Below are 24,291 nucleotides of genomic sequence, written 5' to 3'. Positions count from 1 at the left end.
GACAGAAAGTAGTAGCTACCATTAACATAGTCCCCATGCACTGTTAATCTAATAAAATAATAATAATAAAAAAAACTAGATGTCTCTAAAGTAGTTTACATAATAAAATAGTTTTTCAATAATAATAAATCAAATCCTTTAGGTTTTTATAAAAGCCTACTAACCATTTGTAAAAACCGATACAGGACTTTTTGTGAATATGCTGTGCTCATAAAGAAATCATATAATGCTTTGCATAACCACTTTTTTTTCGTTTCTCAGTGGTAGACACAATTGTATTTTTGGGAAACTGAAAGTGAAGTGTAATCATATTATAAAAAACACTAACTCTTCAAGTACACGTCAGTGAATAGCCTACAGTGATTCTTCTGTTTAGAACTGACCTGTACAGAATCTGAAACTAAAATCTGAAGCTAGTTCCTGTTCCAGCAAGCCCCAATGCACCTATCCATGACGTTTCAAGGTGAATACCAGAAGCTCTGCTGTGAAAAGCAGGGGTTTTTTTCGCAGCTTTGTATTTACTGGGAATGGATTTGTTTATTCGTGCGGTGGAACCTGTCGGTGCAGCGCGTTTGCCAACTGTTTGTTTTGCAATATCTTTTATGTGAAAAGTGAAGGATAACCGCCAGCGCCTGCCTTTGACAAAACTCGGATCTCAGGTGAGTGAGAGGCGAGCTTCGTTTTACCTTGCGATGTTTACAACGTGTATAAAATGTACTAACAGCTACGTTACGTCTAAACGTCTAATGGGCAACCTTTAATCGCGGATTGGCTGTGCGAATAACACAGATGTCACCTTCACAGAGTTAAAGTTAGTGGTTTTTAAGCTTAAAACCAATGTTAAATTAATGTAATGTCTCGTCGTTTTAACCGAATTTCTTTGAGGTCGTGTTTAGTCAGTTCCTTACAAACATTTATCAAGGCGTTGATGCTGCTTTCATTTCAGTGTTACAAAGGAGATAGATTTCCTCTTAGCTCAAATTTCTTCCAACTTGTCATATTTTGGTGTAAGAAACCAGAGGTACAGCATTTAGCCATTTTATTTTATTTATTTTATTTGGAAAATGTTACAGTCATTTGAAGTGGGACAGCATATAATCATTTAATTATACAGCGATGCATGTCTTTAAATACTGTAGTGTGTACAATAGCTACAGTCATGTGCGTTCTTCGTCATTTCTGACTGGGGAATTTTACATTTGTGATTTTTAGAAATCATAGCTTCACCAGAATGGTACTAAACCCATTTCAAATGATTTGAAAAAGCTAAATGGTCGTAAAAAAAATAGTCACTCATGGTCTTCGTTTAAAAATGACAGATCATGGGAAATCGAAAAATGAAACCCAGAAACATCTAGAGTGCATAATCAAAAAATATATATACAGCAAGTAATGGGTTACAGTCTAAAACATCAAGCCTGTAAAATGGATACATCTACTCAAACACACATACAGAATTATACATACTCAAATGAAATGGTATGGCTATAACTATATAGCCGAAATGAGTCAGAAGAGTAATATAAGAGGTCAGATCATAATTAAGCTCTGAGAAAGCATTCCTGTAAATTTTTGTTACATTTTTATAGAATTGTAATGTTTTGTGTAACAAAGTGCTTTCTGTGTTCAGGTTTGAATGTAGTAATAATAATGCAAAAAAATACAAAAATAAATAAAATAAAAAACACTTCAAATCAACATTTAAACAACAAAAAATATGAACCTTGACAAAACTTAGTCTTTGATGAGGCCTTAATATACTTTTAAATCCACAACCTAATTAAAGTAAACAATTATGTAACCTATAAAAACAACTATGGAATTCACAAGCCTCTCACCAGGAGGTGATATTCTGCCTTTAAAATTTGGATTTTAAAGGTATACTCTCTATTTTAATCTGAAATACTGAATTACAGTAATTGAAAAATAATTTAAATTTTTTATTACTATTTTCAGTGGGGAAAATGTTATCACAATTATTGCATAAATATTAATTAATACCATGAAATTCTCTCAAAATACAAAATAAAAAAGATTATTGAAAAATATATAAATATATATCAGACTGATTTTACTGAAGAAAAAAAAAAAGTTACAGTTCAGGTGTCCGGTCACTTGGCTCTCAAATGAGGAGTGCACAAGGGTTACCAGTAACTAATGTGTAGTCCTGTGTAATAACTTGTAGGTCCCTACAGAACCAAATGGCAATTTGGAGTTATGAAAATTACCTGTATTGTGAAATGAGTTTACTTTAAATTTTAAATAGAAACAATTTAAACTATGCAATAATTTTCATATCCTTATTTCTTTTCTTTTCTTATTGTTATCATCACTTCTGTTTGTGTAGATTTCACATTATAATTCACATAGTATTTATGGTATGCAAGGCGTGTGCAGCTTAATTGTTTAGAGATCTGCTGTAGAACGAAGTAGTGCATTACTCATTAAGTTTTGTTTGTTTGTTTGTTTGTTTTGGCTGTTTAGTGTATTAATATGAGTTCACATCTTTGTTGTTATGACAATGTATGTCTTCTACACCCTTGTGAAAAAAATGCCATGCTGTCAGTAAACAAAAACTCCAGAAGATCATTGGTGTACCTGTTGATAGATTCAACAGTTGCATTCTTACACTCGAGTCAACACAGTCAAACCTTCTCTTGTGGTTTTGTTACAATTATTCAACTTTTCTTAAAGTTTTTGATGCATTTTCTGCAGGATTGATCCGACTGATGGATGGTCAAATGGCAGACACTACAAAAGAAGAAGTAGATGGTGTAAATGAGGTTGATGACACATCAGAATTCGATGTGGACGCAACCAAGGGTTTGAAAAATGGTGGCGAACCGATGGAAAGTCTAGTCAAAGAGAAGAGTCTTGGAGTCTTCAAGACATTCAGAAGGAGTTTGATATTGCTCGGCCCTAAGACACAGAAAGACAAAAGGTCAGAAAATACTGATGACCAAAGCTCAAATTCTCCATTACAACCACCACACTCTCAAAGTAAGTGTATAACCACTAGACATAAAAAAGTGCTGTTATTGTTGTTGTTTTTTCACTGACAATGGCATCCCACAGTCAGCAGTTTAAGGTATTAATAAAGGAGTGTATACAGTGCTGGATTAACTTGATTAAACATTATTGTACCCGCAAACCCTTATTGTAAATAATCAACTATTTGCAAATATTCAAAAAATAATAATTTATTTTTATATTCTCCATTGAAAGACTTTCAAAATGATGTATGATTTCTTGGAATCTGACAAAAAATAACTGAGCAACAACCGTTTGAAGCAGATAGAGTCAGCAAAGTCAGTTCTGAGAAAACTTGAGTTAAAGATTTTTGATGGGTTCCAAGGCAAAATTAACTAGCAATATTGCATTGTTTACTTCATTTCCTTTCTTATGAATTAATATATTAATAATCACAATATAGCCATTTTTATTTATTTAATATGTCATTTAAAATAAGAACAGATGCAAAAACCACCACCATCAACAACAGTACACCATGTAAGAAACAAATAGTGCATTACTTTTTTTTTTTCATTTTTCAAACTAAACAAAAGCATTCAAGTGAGAAAAACTAATAATTATATGTAAAAAAAAAAAAACTTTAGTGTGTTCATTACAAATAATTATATTATTAAAAGCAGTTCAAGAGCAGCAATCTTTTATTGTTAGAACATCAATGAGAAAGACTGTCACATGTACTGTATGATCTGATTTGGTTTAGTTTTTTGTCTCCGTTATCCTGCCTAGTTAGTTTCTATGGTTTTTGATTAATTAGCTCCACACCTGTTTCTGTTCTCCCTAATTGCTTTCCATTGTTTATAATACCTGTCTGTTCCTTAGCTTCCTGTCTGCTATTATTTGTATTTGGATGTTTTGGTTATGCTGTGTGTTTGAATTTCTCTCTCTCTCTCTCTCTCTCTCTCTCTCTATATATATATATATATATATATATATATATATATATATATATATTATGTTGCACACTGCTATATTTTATCAACTTAACCACACCACTTAAAGAAGAAGGTTAATTCACTTTAGAGACTTCACTCGTACTGCATCGCTAGACACTTATGGAGAAAACCACTTTTTCTTTGTTCACTGTAGCCTTCTTTTTTCAATCATGCAGTGTAACTGCAATGCCTTTGGTTTGAGCTGTGAAATAACAATGAACAAATGGTGATGAAGCCCGCCAGAGCCTTCCGGAATGGGTGGGCCATCTGGCTATGTAAGCAAGCCTTTCGCTATATGATCCTTTAATTATATCTCCTTCAGCGATGATGATCATTTCTTCGCTGATCGACGAGTCTTGAAGCCTCTTTCCCTTAACACACACTCACTGCAGATAGAAGCTGATTTGCGACCTGCACCACTCCTGCCGTTTTCTACCCCGCTTATCAAACCATCTCAGTGTTGCATGCAGATCCCAGCTTGTCCCCTGCCACCATCTGGTGAGCCTAAAAAAGCTAATTTCTCTAAAGAGCAAATTCAGGGTGTTGAATTTGCTGAAGGACTGCCATCTTTAAATGTGCACATCTCAACTTGCATTCACTGAGGGCAACACATTAGGTTATAGCCAGGTTATCGACCCAGGGAGCAGACATGCTGTCTCAGAGCAGTGTCCCTTCAAAGGAGTAGATGTTCTATTCACAAACGGTTCTGAAAATCTGGGAGATCTTTGGGAAAGCAGAGGCCTCAAAAAACAACTCTCTCTGTCCTAACCTCCTCCTTTTCCCAAGACATTTTTAAGTATTGTGAATATAAAACTCATGTAGATAGAACTCCTTTTCTTTCTATGATAAAAAGCTTCTGACTGTGAGGTTGGAATGCATGATTGCAAGCTATAGGGGAGAGCAGGTCTGATGGAGTTTAAAGATCTTTCTGAGCTGATACCAAATCTTCAGAGAATTTACAACAATAGTTTAGATTTCTTAATTGTGAAAGTCAGGTGACTGGTGTTTGCATGTCACTAGATTCACCTCTAGCTAAGTGAAATACTGTTTGGGCTATAATGACAGGAAGTGTTGATAGTAAATGTTGCAATGCCAAAAGGTTTGTTGATGAAATGTTTTAAACTTTTTGAGAGTTTAAGTTCTATTTCATACAGTAATTCATAACTGCATTTTGATTGAACCTTTTGCATATTTTTATTTTACAGTATGTAAAAACAAAACAAAACAACAAAGCTTACAATATATGGTTATTTCCTGAATTAATTAAACAGATTAACAAAGAATGTGTCCTCATTACCTTTATATCATGTTTTATTGCATCATTAAGGTATAATATATAAAGTATTAGGAAATGCGTAAGTTTATACACCACTGCGGTAGTGTACATTTATTATTATAAATATTCATTCATAAAAGGGTAAAATTTAGAGTGAAATTACTGGTAACTAAAAAGAGATTTAATATTACATGGTTGTGTTGGTTTATTTTTTTAAAGACCATTTGCTCTGTTATACAAAATGACACAAATTGTCTCAAGTAACTGTTTGTGTTATTCTCAGATTCTGCAGATGAAACAACAGGTACACTGGCAAGAAAAACGTTATCGTTTCGGCAGAGCTTGCGTCTGGGACCTAAAAAATACAAACAAGAACCACTTGAACCTGTCACAGAGGCCATGACTTTATCTGAAGAGCAGACCGAGGTTACAAACACCGTGTTGGAGCTCAGAGACACATATACTCTGCCAGAGATACCATCTATGCCTTTGTCAGGTGAGTGTGAGAGTCCATGGCCCATCTCTAGGTAGTTGACACATTTTTTTTTTTACACCATTTCATTTTATATTTAGTTATGCTGAACATCAACATCAAAAAGTTTGATCTTAGTCCTATGACGAGGGTTACACAGTATATGGGGGCTGGGGCCTATCCTTATCATTTTGTCTGTGTTCCCATAAGATTCAAGCGATTTATCTTATTTTAACTGACATAAAAAGGCATGCAATAAAAAGTAAAAATGCAGTTGAAAAAAGTTTCCACAAGAAAATTGCAGCACAACAAGTTTTCAACACTGATAATGATAAGAAATGTTTCTTGAGCAGGAAATATTAGAATGATTTCTGAAATATCATGTGACACTGAAGACTGGAGTAAATATGCATGAATAAATTACATTTTAAAATATATTGAAACAGAAATCATTTTCAAATTTTATAATATTTCACAATAATATTTGATAATATAACAAGATATTGTTTTCACTGTAGTTTTGATTAAAATAAACGCATAAGAGATTTCTTTCAAAGACATAAAAAAATATCAATGTACATTTGCTTTGTCATTTTGCTGAAGAAAAGAAGAAGAAAAAACACTATACACAAAACTAGGGATTCATATCCCTAGTAGATTCATACCAGATTCAAGCCAGATTATCGAATTTTTAATAGTGGGGAGTGGGAAAGTGGAGTGTCATACCAATCTCTTTTTAGGGAGCCTATAAAATTAGAAATTAAATCAAAAAGCATTTTCAGGTGTAAAACAAACAAATATTACCAATATTAACATATATAAAAGTTTAACATTGGTGCTATCAATCAATTAAAAAGAAAACTAATTAATCATAACATTTTCTGTAATGAATTGCGATTAATTGCATATGAATAGATTTGTTATCATAATTTCACATTGAATCTCCAAATTAATGTAGAAACAATATAAAGATGGTATATTTAAAATATGGTTTAATGGCATATTTTTACTAAGTAGCCTACTATTAATGAAGGGCTGTATCATTGATACTAATAATGTTACTAATATCTCTATTAAATGCATTTCCCCTCAATTTTCGCCATAAATGATAGCCATTCAACTGTACAGTATAATTGAAAGCCATTCTTTTTAACACTTAACAGGCTACAAAAAATGTCAACTTTTAATTTAAGTGAACTTAGAACAATCTTCACATAAATCATAAATTGTATTTGTTTAAATATAAATTAATCATTATTCAAACTACAAAAGTTTATCAGCGATTAGAGCAGTGGAGTGATTTCTCCTTTTTTTGTGTGTTTTGATTTTCCATCACTTATGAGACTTCACTTTAAAAGCAGTGCTGTCTCTTTAAAACTTGATGCAAATGACATGGATCTGACACACATTAAGTTTTCTCCAAACTCTTTAAACTCTCCTTTAGGACTTAATAACTTGTTTAAGACCGTGTTTATGAGGTAACTTGCCATAACCATTTTGACATAACTGTGTTAGTTTTTGGCCACTAAAGCACCTTACAATGTATGCAGTGAGTCAAACACATACTTTTCAAATGATAGCCTACTCCATCTTTGTCCAGTCTTTGCACTATTTCACGCCCCGGAAGATATGATCAATAACACTGCCATTACACTCGTTTAAACTAGAGTTGTAGATATCTCATAATCCCCTCACATGAGCACTTTTCAATGCTGCCTTCTATTGATGTTGCAGTCTCCAGAAGATTGTGGTTGTTGGAGGTCTTCCTTTTCTTTTTGGCTGTGAAACAAAGGCCTGCGCCAGTGTTGCTACCTTGTGGATAAATTAATTAGTGCAAAAACAGTTTGAGGCGTGTGCGACCTCCACATACTTTTCCCCTTTTATCAGGGATAGACATAGAATATTGTACAATGTTTTTGGAAAACATAAACTGATGAGGCAGAGATCTAGACAGAGGCATCAGACATTCCTGAATGAAATATGATCGTTGTAAATATGTTGAGAAATGCAAGAATGTTATAGTTCCAGTATCATGACACAACTCATGCAGTCGTCTGTATACTAATATTATTTTCTGCAGTAATGGAGATTAACAGAATGATAGAGAAGGAACATTTAGAGGAGGCCTATGTGAATCTACTGTCACTACGTCTGGAGCTTCAGCGGGAACATAAAGCTCTGGATCAAGAAGACTATCCCATCGAACTTGTCAATAAAGAGAAAGACCTCATTCTGCTCTATGGCACACTAAGGAACAAAATTTTTGCCATTGTACACAACTCTAGTGATGTTAACACACTCAATAAAGAGCAGCTGGTGTATGTGGCCACCATTATCCTGGAGGAAGAGAAGAGACAGGGAGAGCCAGGAGCGATGCAGGGATGGAGGGAAGCATGGAGGGATGCGGTACTAAACGTGGTTCGAGATACACTGAAGAAAGTTCCTCTGGACAGCAGCGAGCAGAACGCTTCCTGGTTGGCAGTGCATCTGGGGCTTCTGGGTAAAGCTGTGGTGGAGGACTTGGGAAAAGTGAAGACTGAGCTTCTGAGCTCATATCCACCGGAGTTTAATGTGTTTGAAACCTATGTGTCCTGCCACCATGAGGCTGTAGGAGAGCATCTAAAGAGACTTCTGGAAAAGGTGACAGAGCTGAAAGATTACTACGCTCTTCTAGATTTTATTATTCATCACTACCCCAGGTGAGGTTTCTTTTGATATTGAAGAAGCACGCATACTGGAACAAACCTTTATAAAGTATATTTTTATGACACACATAAGCTGATTTTTTTAAAGGAATATCCGGGCTGTTTATTCCATATTATAAAACGTGAATGGGAAACTCAGGCTGAAGTTTGGAAACAGTAGAAAACACCATTAAAGTATCATAAAAAAATACATATTTCATTATTTAACTGACAGTACCAAACAGAAGTTTGGGGTTAGTAAGACTGTTAAGAGCCTTTTATGTTTTTTATGTTCATAAAGCCTCCATGTTTGGATAAAAAATACAGTAGTATTGTAAAATATTGTTAAAATTTCTAATTGTTTTTTATTTTAATATAAAAAAATGTAATTTATTCCTGTCTTTCAGTGTGACATTATTCGTCAGAAATCATTTTAATATGCTGATTTGCTGCTGTAGAAGCATTGCTTATTTTTATCAGTGCTGAAAACAATTTAGATTTTTTTCCCAGAATTATTTGATGTATAAAGAGTTCAAAACAAAAGGATAGAAATTAGAGTATTATTTCCTTTTTGGGAAAAAAACTAATCCCATGCCAAATCTTTGAATGGACATATTTATATAAGATCTTCTGAAACCATATAATAGCTTTGAAAATGTTTCCATCATTGTTCACTTTAAACAACATGTCAGGTTTGACCTCAATGACATATGATCTGAGAACCAATGGCGTTTTATGTTGTATACATCAAACCAGGAGTATTGTTTGATTTACATAACTCATTAATAGAGTGACCTACTGCAACAGTCTGAGGCTCCAAACACCACTAGACAAAGGTCGAGTGGTCTTACAAATGTGTTTTTAAAAGACCCGTATACAGCTTTGCCTCAGTGTTATAAATAGCTAAACTTGATTTATTCCAGCCTTCTTCAGACCTTTTATGGATACTCATTTGTGAACCAGTTGATGAGATTCATTGTGACTGTGCTACTACTTTAAAAGGTTATGATTATGGCTTTATATTAAAAATTTACTTATTTATGTAACTAAATTTAATTTACCTTTCCATAGTGAGAAGATAATGGGAAACAGCTCTCTGCTGCCTGAGTTAAAGGAAGATCAGAGAGCACTCCCCCTGGACAAAGATTTCCTTAATCAGATAAAAGACAAATATTGTGCGCGCTTACAGGTAGATAACAAACATATTTGCCACTGTCAGTGCTTGAAGCACTAATAGTGTGGTGTCAGATAACTGAGGGTTTCTGAATTTAGTTTAATCTGGGCTCTTGATAGGCTGACATGAAAACATCACTCAACAGAATCATTGACTTGGAGAATGAGGAAATGTGGAGAGAAAAAAGAAAACCAGTGATTGATGAGGGAATCTGCAGCTCACACATTGACATGGACATCTGGACGGTAAGACAGCAGACTTTCATAATTAGCTCATCTTCCCTTGGTTTTAAATGGAATTCAAATAAGCAAAGAAAAGTCCTTTGATTTCCTATTTATGGCCACAAACTCATGAGGGCATTGGTTTACCAATAGAGGGCAGTATGACATTTATATTAACTTATAGGGGTCCAAAAACCTATTAGGAAAGTGATGATGCCTTCATATGCTATCTGAAATGTCCTGGTTCCCATTTATGAAGTTGTAATTATGAGTTTGTCATGTTTAAGTGCTTTGTTGTCAGAATGAATAGGACTCATAGAGGAAAACAGGCTAATTTTTGCCTATTTCTTGGGGAAATCTTATTAAAGTATGATTACAGTAAGATGTGCACAAATATCGAATGGATTTTGAATGAAATGTAGTGTCTTATTGACATACTATTGTATACATTCACCATGCTATCTAAAGACATCTTGCTGTCGATTCTTAAGTTTCAGTAAAATAAATGCTGGGTAAAATACACACAATATGCATCAAATGATTATTCATGTACAAATACATGACTCTGTAATAGTGATGGGAAGTTCTTTCGGACGGTTCGATTCAATAAACCGGTTGAAAAAACTGGTTCACCGGTTCTTTTACGCTCGGCGTAATGACGTCATTGGCGATGACGTAATGGCGTCACGTCTATCAAACATTGAAATATATAAAGTCAGTAATCATAACTTTAGTCAGTTAAAAACCTTATAATCATGAAAAGTTTACAATTAAGTTTTGCAACAACGCACCCAAATACAGTAACAGCAATAATGTGCATACGAGGATTGAAGATATAAAGTAGCCTAAATAAATTAGGTGTCATCAGTGCAAAAACCATGATCCACTTACTATACACAATCCATTGTGATGTATTTGTTATTAAATGAACTTACGTTTCGCCAGACTGCCCTTCATTTAAGCCATCGGTTTACCCGCTCATAACATTAGCACAGAATCAGTTCAGAATCAATCATCAAAAGAATCAGTTCAGTTCACACGCGCTGTGAGTCAGTCGGCTTCACGCTGAATCACACATGCGCAGTATCATCAGCTCCTCGGTTCTCAAATCGGACGCGTCCAAAAGAAACGGTTTTCGGTTCAGTGTACTGGTTATCGGAAAACTGATGCAACCGGTTCTTGACTCGAGAATGAGAATCAGCTCATCGGTTCTCAAATCGGACATGTCCGACAGAAACGATTCTTGGTTCAGTGTACTGGTGATACGAAAACCGATGCAACCGGTTCTTGACTCGAGAACGAGAACTGCTCCAACAGTGGGCGTGTTCGTTCATCATCTGGCTCGGCTCGGTGTTCATCTTCAGTTCGGTCCTCACAGCAGTTCTGTCAGTGTACTGTTTTAGTAAATGAATTACTCTGGGATATTGGTTTATTCTGACTCGGAGGGAGTGTCAGTCACGTTAAAAAAGTTAACAGTTTAAGTAATTTGTGGATTAATGCTCATTCGTTCGCGAATCGGACATCACTACTCTGTAATTACAAGAAAAAGCTATGGAAAAATTAATAGTAATTAACAGTTACCACACTAATAGTTTCCTTCTCCTTAAAGGGGTCATATGACATTGCTAAAAATAACATTATTTGGTGTATTTGGTGTAATGCAATGTGTTTATGAAGTTTATGGTTTAAAAAACACATTATTTTCCACATACTGTACATTATTGTTGCTCTTCTATGCCTCGCCTCTCTGAAACGCAACGATTTTTACAAAGCTCATCACTCAGTAAAGTGAGGAGTATGCTGATTGGCCAGTGTTCTAGTGCTTTGTGATTGGGTGCATACCTCAAGCATGTGATGGAAATGTTATGGCCCTTACCATACTGTGATGCTGTGTCCCGGTGTTCTGAAATATTTGGTGTCAGAGATATTTGCTGTCGTTGGACGGAGCTTACATGAAAGAATGTATCGATTGAGTTGTGGCTTGAGATTGACGTAATGGTTTACTTGAAGTAGGATAGGCTACGCACTAGGGTTGTGGCGATAGACGATAGTATTTGACAATAGTTTTGTCCGACTATATATGAACTATTTTTTTTAAATACAGTATTTTTATATTTAACGTTAGTTTATCAGTATGTTGGCACCTGCAGGGTTTAAAACACATAGTTATTCTATGACAAGAACAAAGAGTCTCTCTCTTCCTCCACCCATGCACGATAATATTGTGTATCGCCAATCTCACGGGCTGACGATATGACGATTTGAAAAATTACCATATCGCCCAGCACTACTACGCACCAAGTAAATGAGCCTACATCTGTTAATCATTTTTATAATAATATTATTTTACCTCTAGAGACCTTAAAATGTCTCATTTAATAACTTTGCCAAAATGTATCTTTTGTGCCATAATAAAGTTTCTTATAATTATTATTCTGTGGCACTCCTAATCATTTGCTCAATCATTCAAAAATGTTATTACTCAAAAAGGGGAAATCAAATGTCTTTACACACAGGAACTGGAATATAAAATTCTCAAACCTTTTTTTTTTTTTGCCCAAAAAGATACATTTAGTGGACACAATGCATTACAGAAGCAAAGATAAAAAATTTTATAGATAAAAACCATGACCTCTAATGTGGCTTTTGATCACCAAAATGCAGATACTGCACTCTGCCTTTGGATTACCTTGCACAACTAAAACACTATTGCAAAAGCAAAGCGCAATATCTACAAATTAATCTGATACAAAACAAGTTCATCCAGCATTCTTGTGTTTCTTACTATGTGTTGATTTGGTTTTTAATAACTCTAATAGTTTTATTGATGTTGGCATGTTGTGAATGTTACATTTACTCAGTAGAAAGCCTAACAATATAACTAAAGTCTAATTCAATGACATTTGACATTTCTAAGTGGTTTAAGTGCCCAAATCTTTTCGAGGACACTGTAATTAATAAAAACAGCACAACGTTACAAAAACATGATATGATGTTTTCTTTCCCAGCATATTAAAGGGCATGTACAAGGAGCCAGAAGAATCGATGTGAACCTTGAGCAGAAGGTTGTGTGTTCCTGTTTAGAGGAACTGGAGACCTTTCCAAAACGGTTTGTGATAAAGAACTACTATGCTTATTGAAAGTCAGTTTTGTAATCCTATAACTCTAAAAACTTCTGTAGGTTACTTTTTTTTAACAGAGGACAGCTATTCAAGTTTATTTTAACTTAATGGATGTTATATTTTTATGTGCTAATTTGACAATTATTTTAAGTACGGTAACTGGCAATTTGTTGCGACGTTTGCAAAGCAAATGTTAATACTGACAAGTTCAAGAGGCAGTATAAAATGCAGTGCATGCGACAAATACATCAGAATCTTCTACTTCTACTTCCTGATGGATTCATAATGGCTACAGTCTGCGAGATCTGTGTGGGACCAGTAGAGCTGTCAGATAAACACGACCACTGCATTGCCTGCCTGGGCCTGGGTCAAGCTGAGATGCCTTTGGACGAGACCTACTGTGGGCATTGCGTGGACCTACCACCCTGTATTCTTTGGACCCGACACGATGTGGCTCACGACCTGTTCGGGGTGAGGAGAAGGGGGATGACTCGATGTCCATCTTGGCATTGGAAAGGGAGGATTGGGTGAAATTGGAGTCAAATCAACTGGACAAGTATGGGGCCCCAGACCTCCATGAGGAGCTCATGAAGGTTCTGTAAAAGGCTGTCCAGGAGCTAGAGCGCTTACCTGGTGTCCTCCAGAGGACAATGCTAGGAGTAAGCTCAACTCCTAGTATTTCAGGTCAAACCACAAAGCATACTTGAGGGCATCGGTCCCCTTCTTCTCAGACGTACAAGAGTAGTTGGTGAAAATGTGGTCTGCACCCTAATCGGTGTGTGTCCACTCTGCCACATGGGCCATCTTTTCCCACATGGATGGCTGGAGGCCTGCGGGTCAAGCACTCTCTCCCCATTGAGGAGACCGTCGCTATGCAGCTGTGTCCTGCAGCAGCCAAGGCTCGGACATCAGCCTCCCCTTGGAGCCGTGCAGCACCACTGCCCACCTCGATAATAAAGCATATGCATCTGATGGCGAGGCAGCTTCCGCACTGCACGCCATGGTGGTGCTGCAGGTTTTTCAGGCAAAGCTTCTGCAGGTGGTGAAGGGCGGAGCCCTTACTGCGGAGTAGGGCTTTGCAATTAATCGCATTAGATTGTCATGAGCATCTCATCAGTAAAGCCGATAGCATGATTAGTAGTAAATCACCATCACCAGCTTTCAGATTGAGCGGCATTCACTACACAGAGCTGTAGTTCGTTGACAATTAGGCAATATTGCGATCATAATCGCAGATGAATTGAATTCAATTTTGAATGTGATTTTGTCTAGTTCGTCTGATTAATTGCACACCCCCACTGCGGAGGCCTTTAAAGATTTGCGCATGGCAACGGACTTCATTCTGATGGTGACGAAGCGAGCGGCCCAGGCTGTGGGTAAGGCCATGGGTTTTATGGTGATCCTTCAGAGGCACCTATGCTTAAACCTAGCTGATCTCAAGGAGGCTAACCGAAAAGTGCTGCTGAATGCTCCTGTGACTCCCTCCGTTCTCTTTAGTGACGCTGTAGAGTCCATCATTGAATGTTTCATGGAGGCTCAAAAGTGCACTAAAGCCATGATTCACATGATGCAGAGGCTCACTATCCAGCAGCAGACAGCGAATCCAGGTACTTGTTGGCACCTGGCTTTTCCCATGGAGAGATAACCCCAGGCCAGTGACCATACCGGTGAGAGCGGGTTGTACAGCAGCTATTTTGTGTTACCCAAAAGAGATGGGGTACTTTGTCCTGTTCTAGATTTCATGACCATCAACAGAGCTCTTTGCAAGCGTCCTTTCAGGGTGATAACTCTGAAACAGATCCTGGTGCAAGTTTACCCCGGGGACTGTTTTTTTCTTTTGACTTATGTCAGCCATATAGACATGCTGCTTCATCACTTGTCAACATGTCAACATGCAGAAGAGTATTCTCACCCCGAGTCAGTCAATAACATATCGTTCGCTTCGAGACGCGAGCCATTTTGTTTTCCCGGCAGCATTTCAGACTGGGCAGCTCTGCTCACTTGAAAGAATTTCAGAGGCTGCTGGGACTCATGGCATCTGCTTCATCAGTATGTCATCTGGGCTTACTACAAATCGGCCACAGCTGGAACAGCGGCATGTACTGATTTACGCTGTCAACATGTCTGTGGTCTCATACATAAATAACCAATGGAGGAGTACACTCCAGGGCTCTGTACAATCAGGCAGCAAATCTCCTGCTATGGGCAGATAGTCACCTTCTCTCCATTAGAGCAGCGCACATACCCTTTTGAGGAAAGGGGTTCCTCAAGGAGAGTGGAGGTTGAACCCAGAGTCGCTATGAGAGAGCGGAGGTGGATCTGTTTACCACAAACGAGAACTGCGCACAGCCTGCTGTTCTTCTTCTTGTCTCACTCCCCACTGAACGTGGACGTGTATGCATTTCTTCTGATCAAGATATTGCCCTTGGTGTTATGCGAGATCAGGGAGGAGGAGGCTTTGGTGATACTCATCACCCCGAACTGGTCAAACCAGCCTTGGTTCTCGGACCTGGCGGAAATGCTGGTGGTGCCATGGACTATTTCGCTTTTCGTGTACTACAGTGGTCATGCGAAGGGCCGGGCCGTGTCAAAAAAGAGTCTTTCCTACTGGATTGTGGATGCTATCCGATTAATTAACCGATTGTTTTTAAAATGGATACTGAACAAAATAAAATAGTACTGAACCATACTAGTAGTTGTAATAATACTAATAATAATAAAAGTAATAATAATGATAATAAAGAAGTCTACATGAAGAGGATAGAAGAACATCTCTCAGGAAATTACTCGAGGTGTATGTGGCAGGGCATACAGACCATCATAAATTTCAGGGGCTGTGCTTCCACTGCAGGTACTAATTACTATCTGGCAGAGGAACTGAACTGGTAACGAGCTGGTAACACCCCTGCACTCACCTTACAGGAGCACGAGTTGAGAAGGGTGCTAAGGTCAGTGAACCTGAGAAAAGCAACTGGCCCAGATGGAGTACCTGGGATGGTACTCAGGGCACGTGCTGACCAACTGACACTGGTTTGCACCAATATCTTCAATCAATCCCTGTTACAAGCCATTATACCACACTGCCTGAAGTCAGCTACCATCATTCCAATCTCCAAAACATCTTTGACGAGGAGCCTCAATGACTAACACCCAGTGGCGCTTACACAGAAAATCATGAAATGCTTAGAGAGGCTGTTCTTGTATCATATTAAGCCAGTCTCCCCTCCACCTCTGATGAGCATCAGTTCACCTACAGAACAAATAGGTCTACTGATGATGCTATAGCTTTAGCTCTACACACAGTACTAAGTCACCTGGAAAAACATGAAAATGATGTTAGGATGCTGTTAATTGATTATAGTTCAGCATTTAATACCATTATCCCAGACATCCTGGTCAGTAGACTGACATATCTAGGTTTTCCCATATTCACCTGTCACTCGATTAAGGACTTCTGACGAACCGTTCTCAGATGGTGAAAATAAAATCCTTATTTGGTGAAATTGTTTAAATTAATGGTGCAAATTGGTGAAATTAATGGTGAAATTAAAGTCCTTATGTCTCCTCCACTCGCTTACTCAGCATTGGCTCTCCACAGGGGTGTTTGCTGAGCCCACTACTGTATTCACTTTACACATATGATCCCAGTTCATCAGAGTAACACCATCATCAAATTTGCAGATGATACAACAGTGATTGGCCTTATCACTGGGGAGATGCCATGGACTATAGAAAGTAGGTCCAGGTACTAACATCATCGAGTTCAGTTAACAACCTGACCTTAAACATCTCTAGGACAAAAAAAGCTTGTTAAAGACTTCCGAAAGCATAAAACAGATCCAATCCCTCTATACATCAATGAGGTCTGTGTTGAGAGGGTCCAAAGATTAACATTTCTGAGTACCTTCATGACTGCTGACCTAACCTGGAAGGCACACATCTCAGTGGCTATCAAGAATGCACAGCAGCACCTACATTTCTTAAGGATTCTTGGGAAAAACTTACAATCTAAATGTAAAGTTGCTGGTAAACTTTTACAGCTGTTCTGGTGAGATTATGCTGACATATTGCATTACAGTATGGCATGCTACTGTAGCTGTTCTGAGGCAGACAAAAAAGGACTTCAAAAGATCATTAAGACTTCTGAGAAGATCGCTGGCAGTCCCCTACCATTAATGAAGGACCTACTGTATATAACTCCAGAGCACTCAATAAGGTCTAAAATATACTAAAGGACCCAGGTTTTCACTTGTTTCAGCTCTTGCAATCAGGCTGGTGCTACCGATGTTTTAAAACAGTTTCTTTCCTTAAACATTATGAGATTCAATATGCACTGACCGCATACATTCTTCACTTTGCTGAAAGTTAAATCTCGTAACATGGTTAAAGTTGTGACTCGTGTGTATGTTAAATGTGCTCTATGTGATAATTACTAAATAATGTAAATTATGCTGGGGGAAGCTATCCTAATGTCATTGTACATGAGTATAATGACAATAAAAGGCATTCATTCATATGCAAATTTAGTATACCTGGGTTTTAGAGGCTCATTGGTTAATCTACAAACTTTCAACTGCGAGCCTGCCTTCAAGCATCGCTATTGATTATGGCAATTGTGTGTTCTATCTTTGCTGAGTATGTAACTTGCTCATAGATGTTCTCACGGTGGGATTGAATATAGTTCCTATAGCAGAGAAATGTCTCTGTGATGTCTTGAAATCTCGAGAGGGAATGTCTTCGGTTACTATTGTAACCTTGGTTCCCTGGGAGCAGGGATAAGACGTCACAGAGGTAGCCGTGTTTCCTGCTCGACCAGCTAAGCGGTGTTCAGTTTCAGATTCTGATGTAATTGTTGTGTGCAGTGCATTTTATACTGCCTCTTGAGCTCGTCAGTATTTGCATGCGATTTGCATATGTCGCGACAATTGGCTGGTCATTTGGTCACTGGTCACTGGCGTGAGCCAGATTGGAAGGGAAGGAGTTCCCATAACGGAAAAATGTCTCTGTGATGTCTCGTTCCCACTCTCAGGGAACAGAGGTTACGATAGCAATCGAAAACTTTTCTTTTTGCCTGTCTATTCATATGACACTTCTTTCCCATAGACTTTAACAAAACTACAGTGCATCCCATGGAACACATTTCCATGTTTATTTCCCCTCAATAATTTATGTGTTTTTAGATTTATTGCATAGAATTTTTGCAGTATTTAATTGTTTTTGTTTGCTCATTTCAATTCTCTGTATGACAGTTGTCGGTTATTTGTTGTAGGTTTGAGTCAGCATTTGTTGAGTGGAGCAGTTCTCTCTCTAACTCCTTGCTCTGGGCAGAGTATCACATCAGCTATATCAACAGCTTTAGTGCCCTGAAGTAAGTCATTTACACAACACAATGCCAAAAAGTCACTTTCATTAAAAATTTTTGGCAGGAGCAGAAATAATATATAGCTAGCTGCATTGGTTCTAGTTCCATCATTTAACGAGGACCCATTTAGAAAGATTTTGTGTTTCCAAAGCTAGGAGGTCTTTAATAGAAGGAGAAAAGCTATTTGGTAACATTTACATTTATTTTGATGGAAGAATTTTTATTTGATATTCTAATCTTTTCATGATCATAATCACTCGGTTTAGGTGCCAGCTGGTTTTGAACGAGTCAATTTAGCCTCTTTTTAACTCCTTTTAATTGTCACCTGCCCCTCTCTGGGACACCTAAGTTTACTTCACTGTATTACAATTAAATCCTAATCTAATCATTTCAAACTGTAAATCATTGGAAAGCTCTCAGCTGTAGATAAACATATATAATGGAAGAAACTAAGCTCTGTTTCTCATTCATTTTTGTTTGTCTGTACGGATTTAATTTAGATTTAGAATATACATAGTCTTTTGTCTCCAAAATGTCTGTACTTATTGGCAAGAAACCTGATTCACTGTCAAGGCAAACAGTATTGAGAATGCCCAATAGCAACCTCATCGCCAGCCCTTGGTGACGTACAAAAGTCACTGCTAGTGTGAATTGGGCTTAAGACTCCTAAATAGATATTTTACCAAGGTTTTTTTTTTTTTTTTTTTTTTACAAATGATGTAGGAAAAGTAATATATCAATTTATCACAAGAGTACACCACAAAAATCTACACCAAAACAGGAGTTCTGACCTTTGTCAAAAAAAAGTCTTCTTCGTTGCCTTTTTCTGTATCGCACTTTAGAAATCATTAGAAATTACCTAAATTGCAAACTTAAATTAAGATCTCAAAATGCATCCTTTGAAAATCATTTTAAAATCAGATATTGCATTACCATGAGAATGGTACATCAAAATCACGTAACAAAATGTTTTAATTCATGAATTATAAAAATATCATGCACTTTCAAGTTTATGTTCAAAAATGTGAGTGGCAGTCAAGGGGTTAAATACCATGAATAAACAAACATAAAAATCAGTCATGTGATTTCTAGGAATGTGTGCTACACACAGCAGAGGCAGTTGGCAGGGAAAGTCCCTGACAGCGGGGAATGCCTGAAGGATGGAAACCATTGGATGTGTTTCTCCAAAACTTGAACCAAAGACCTTGGGTAGTTCTAACTAAACATGAAAAAATCATAAAATTAAGAGATTTTAGATGTGAATGCATTATTGATTATTTCAATATTACAAAGCAAAAAACACTTTATTAAAGCACATTTTTATTGTAACTAATTCATCCTATATACTGTATATATACAAAGGTATATACAGGAATCATGGAGTTAAATTTAATACCTTTTAAGACTCGTCCCATACATTTTAAGACCTCATCACCACTCCAAGTTTTAACCGGATACTGTACATCAGCGACACTTTAACTTACATTTATAATATATTGATTGTATAAGATAGCACAACTAAGTGAAATTCATGACATTTGCCAAGTATGGTAAACCATACTTGGATTTGCTGCTCTGAATTTAACCCATCAAAGTGCAACCACACAGCAGTGAGAAGTAAGACACAAAAGTGCGATAGAAATGGGCAGCTATATCCAGCACCCAGGGAGCAACTGGGGCTTTGGTGGGCGAAGCACAAGATAATTAAATGAGTGACTTACCAATGCAACCCAAGAAACAAGAATTAGAACAATAAACAAAACAACTGACAAAATGTATTGAGTATGGAAAATAAAGTCAGTACTTCACCTGATCAAGTCTGAATGATCAGTGGTCATGCAAGATAAAATAATGATCACAATAATTATTATTTTTAAGTTGTGCATCCCAAGCCCATGCTTGATTGAAGTACAATGCAAAATATTTCATTGCAAGCATTTCAACCAAATGTAATTTATGCAATATTTCAAATATTTAACCCACTGGGAAAAATCAGATTTGACTGATCAGCTATCAAAAGTAAGGAGAGATAACCGACAAAATGTTGGAGGATTTGCTTAACAGAGACAAATATCTTTTATCATAACATGTGCTCCCTTCACACAGTGCGCGCGAAATCATGAAATTGAGTACTTATTCAATGATATTTAAATACCCCACATATTGATAGCTGTGCCCTGATGCACAAAAATTATATACAATATTAGAATGTTTGTGTTAAGCGGACACAAAAATTGCAGGAGCAGATGGGAGCATGGTCAGAAATTCAGTTCGAGGGGGATCAACAAGACCCACACTATCATGCAGCAGCAGCAGAGTCAGTCAGTGAGTGCCGTAACAGATGACGTCAATCTTGTTGGATTACATAAACTACCTCACTATTTGGACAGATGTACATAATGAAAAGATGATGCAAAATTGAATACCTTGGGAAATGGCATTTAAGACTTTTTAATACTTTTTATTGGCCTTCATTTTCTCTAAATTGATTTATCAACTTTTTATACTTTTTTAATGACCCTGCATTCACCCTTATTAATATTCAACAATATCACTGTTTTGACTTTACTGTAAATTTGATCGAATAAATGCAGCTTTGGCGAGCATAGGACTTTTTTTTTTCAAAACGCATAATAAAATCTCACAATATGCATTTTATGATAGTGAATTAAATAATTTTACTAGACTATTACAATACTGTTGTGATTTCTGGGAGCATAAATCAATGCAAAATTACTTACAGAAAACATGTCAGTATATAGTCCTTTCTAGAATTCATCTTTGTATGTAAAGATTAAGCAAAAAATATACGCAAAGAAATATTGTTATTCTACTATTTATTTTACAACCATACTGTACATAAAGTTGACATAAAGAGCACAATACACACCACAAACAGTGGTTTTTTTATTTTTATAAACATTTTAGTTAAAAATGACACAGTACTACAAAGTATAATGTCAATGTTTTTTTCCTCTAGAGAGCACATGGAGAGCTATAAAGACACCTGCCCGATTCAGTTGGAGCTGGTTCAAGAAGAAATAGATAGACTGACCACCAGTTTGATTCAAGCTGTGATGGAGAACTTTAAAACAGACGTCAAGGTGTGAGCTTCTGAAATGCATACTTTCTCATTATTTAATAATGGCAGACTCTGTTTCATGCAGATTATTACAGGCACACAACTTTTATGAAGTGTTTATTTTAATACAAAGCAATACTACATATCTGCAGGCAGTGTTGGGGTTAATGCATTACAAGTAACACGAGTTACATAATCAGATAACTTTTTTCAAGTAACTAAGGTAACACATTACTTTTAAATTTACAAGAAAATATCTGATTACTTTTTCACAAAAAGTAATGCCAGTTTGAGTCTCCCGTCTCCTGTCCCCATATTGAGAGAAATCGAAGAACAGAGGCGTTGTGTGCACTGTGTGAACATGATGTTACTGTAGTTCTAGCCTAAATGTTATGGTGGATTAATTAATCCCACTCGCAAAAAAAAAAAAAAAAATGTAGTTTTTTTTTACTTCCGTCAGCCTGAGGTTTATTCATTACACTTTTTGGTGTGAAAGGGCTTTTACATTTGCTATAAATAGAACATATTGTATTAAAAACAATCACGCCCTGCTCATATTGAAAAAATGTAATGCAAAAGTAATTTAACGCATTACTTTCCCGAAAAAGTAACTAATGTTATTAGTTACTTTTTTAGGGAGCAACGTAATATTGTTATGCATTTCATTTCACTTTCAAAATGTACTTTCCCCAAAACTGTCTGCAGGATTCAAGAAGTAATTAAATGACTGAATCAGTGATAAATAATGTCTGCGAATATGCGACTGGAATTTAATAATTAACTGAATGTATATGTTTGATAGTGGAGTGAGTGAATATTAAGTATTAAAGAACTTCTGTTTGTAGCCTTTCCTCAGGAGACAGATGACACGGAAATGGTTTTCATTTGATGAAGACTTTTCAAAGCTGATCAGCAGAATTAAGACCCTTTCTGAACAGAGCAAGTACATGACCCCAAAACATAAACAGGTGAGAGTGCAAACAGTTTGTTGCATTAATATATTATAATGTAACCATTCTGCTACATCTTGAGAGTGCCATATTTTTTTTTCTCTATTTCCACTGTTTATGTCTCTTTAGGCTTTTGTGAATGAAGCTCACTTTTTTGTGGTGAAAGAATATGTATCTCAGCTGATGAAGAATAACTACTCATGCAAAAACAGTAAGAATGAGACAGCTTCCACTAAGATGAAAAATCAGTGGGAGGAACTGAAGGAAATCTTCCAAGATATGGTACGGTCTCCATAATGCCATTCTGTACAGCTGTGCTTTTCATCAAAACATCCTAACATGTTCCTTACATATCATTTTTCGTAGAACTCTTCCTTAGATTGGCTCCATCCAGTTGGAAACCAGTTGAGCAATATCATTGGGTGCAAAAAAAGTGATGTAATATGTAACCTACAGCCATTAGTTGATAACTATCCAGATATCGGGTGAGAGTCATATTACTTACTGTAGATTTACCATGTCTGTTAATGTAACATTGCTGTTATTTTTTTACTTTAAGTCAACCAATGTTTTACTCATTTCAGGAAGGGTCATCTTTCAGCTGTGCTGTACTTCCGAGGAATTATAAGAGGCAGGGAAAAGCAAACTATACTACAGCGGCTGGCAGAGCTGAAACAGAGAACAGGGAATACTGGGAATAGAGAGCAGGCTCTCTTTAGTGAAATTCAAGCTACGGTTAACACAGACTGCCTGGCTGGTACACCCTTCTCCTGTCTGTCCTTCACTGTACCGGACAGCTAATGCACTTCATTTTATTTAAAGCGGAAATAATCTTTGCACTGTTTGAAAACTATCATATGTCTAATTTATGAGTAATAAGGAATGTTTTTATTACTCTATGAATCCTTCATAGTTAGGTCAAAACGTTGCCTTTTAGGGGATAAATAGATGGAGTAAAGAGTAAAGTAAATATTTTTAGTGTGTTGTCATCATATTAACAGGTGCATCTAAAAAAATAATTATTTTTTGTAATTTAATTTAAAAAAAGCTAATTTTCTTACATTCTAGATTTATTGCACACAAACCGAAATATGTCAAGAGTTTTTTTGTTTTAATTCTGATGGTTATGGCTTACAGCTTAGGAAAATTAAAAAATATATAGTTTTAATATTAAAGTTTTAATATTTTCTAAAAGATCAATCAAAAATGATTTACATAACAGAAATGTTCAAGATCTCCAAAGCAGGTTTAATTATGCATTAAACACTTGGTCGTGGCTCCTTTTGCATGAATTACTGCTTCAGTGTGGCGTGGCATGGAGGCGATCAGCCTGTGACACTGCTGAGGTGTTATTGAAGCACAGGTTGCTTTGATGGCAGTCTCCTCTGTTTCAGCTCCTCTGTATTGTTTGTTAGAAGTTACTTATCTACTTCTTCACAATACCCCATATATTCGCTATGAGGTTCAGGTCAGGTTCAGGCTGGCCAATCAAGCACAGTAATATCATAGTCAGCAAACCACTTGGAAGTGGTTTTGGCACTGGGGGCAGGTGCTAAAGTCCTACTGGAAAAGGAAATCTGCATCTCCATAAAGCTTGTCAGCAGATGGAAGCATAAAGTGCTCCAAAATCTCCTGATAGATGGCTGCATTTGGACTTTGGACTTGATAAAACACGATGGAACAACACCAGCAGTTAACAGCACTCTGTGAACAGCCAGACCTTTCAGCAGTGAACTTCTGTGGCTTACCCTCTTTGTGGACGGTGTTGATGATTGTCTTCTGGTCAACTGTCAAGTCAATAGTCTTTCCCATAATTGTGGTTGCATAAATCATCAGAATTCAAACATACATATATATATATATATATATATATATATATATATATATATATATATATATATATATATATATATATATATATATATATATATATATATATATATATATATATATATATATATATATATATATATATATATATAT

At 36.5% G+C, this 24,291-nt stretch overlaps 1 protein-coding gene and 1 long non-coding RNA gene across 2 annotated transcripts in view; one reads left to right on the top strand and one right to left on the bottom strand.

The window, feature by feature from the left end:
• Nucleotides 1–359: 359 nt before the first annotated feature.
• Nucleotides 360–23,463, top strand: exoc3l4 (exocyst complex component 3-like 4). The gene is made up of 13 exons (XM_026224396.1): nucleotides 360–659; nucleotides 2,716–3,000; nucleotides 5,525–5,737; nucleotides 7,794–8,412; nucleotides 9,469–9,586; nucleotides 9,691–9,816; nucleotides 12,801–12,901; nucleotides 18,184–18,282; nucleotides 21,257–21,380; nucleotides 22,204–22,326; nucleotides 22,438–22,590; nucleotides 22,675–22,793; nucleotides 22,893–23,463. The coding sequence occupies exons 2-13, from the start codon at nucleotides 2,730–2,732 to the stop codon at nucleotides 23,107–23,109; spliced, it is 2,283 nt and encodes a 760-aa protein (XP_026080181.1). The 5' UTR covers nucleotides 360–659; nucleotides 2,716–2,729; the 3' UTR covers nucleotides 23,110–23,463.
• LOC113057204 (uncharacterized) overlaps nucleotides 2,661–24,291 on the bottom strand; it is a 33,861-nt gene continuing 12,230 nt past the window's right edge. The window contains exons 2-3 of the long non-coding RNA XR_003277784.1: nucleotides 2,845–2,919; nucleotides 2,661–2,751 (exon numbers count right to left, since the gene is read on the bottom strand). This is a non-coding gene — a long non-coding RNA (uncharacterized LOC113057204). The remainder of the gene's footprint in view (nucleotides 2,752–2,844; nucleotides 2,920–24,291) is intronic.

Source organism: Carassius auratus, chromosome 38, assembly GCF_003368295.1.
Source record: "Carassius auratus strain Wakin chromosome 38, ASM336829v1, whole genome shotgun sequence".
Classification (NCBI taxonomy): domain Eukaryota; kingdom Metazoa; phylum Chordata; class Actinopteri; order Cypriniformes; family Cyprinidae; genus Carassius; species Carassius auratus.
The sequence above is the reverse complement of the archived record's forward strand: the minus strand, read 5'-3'. Positions and strand labels throughout refer to the sequence as shown.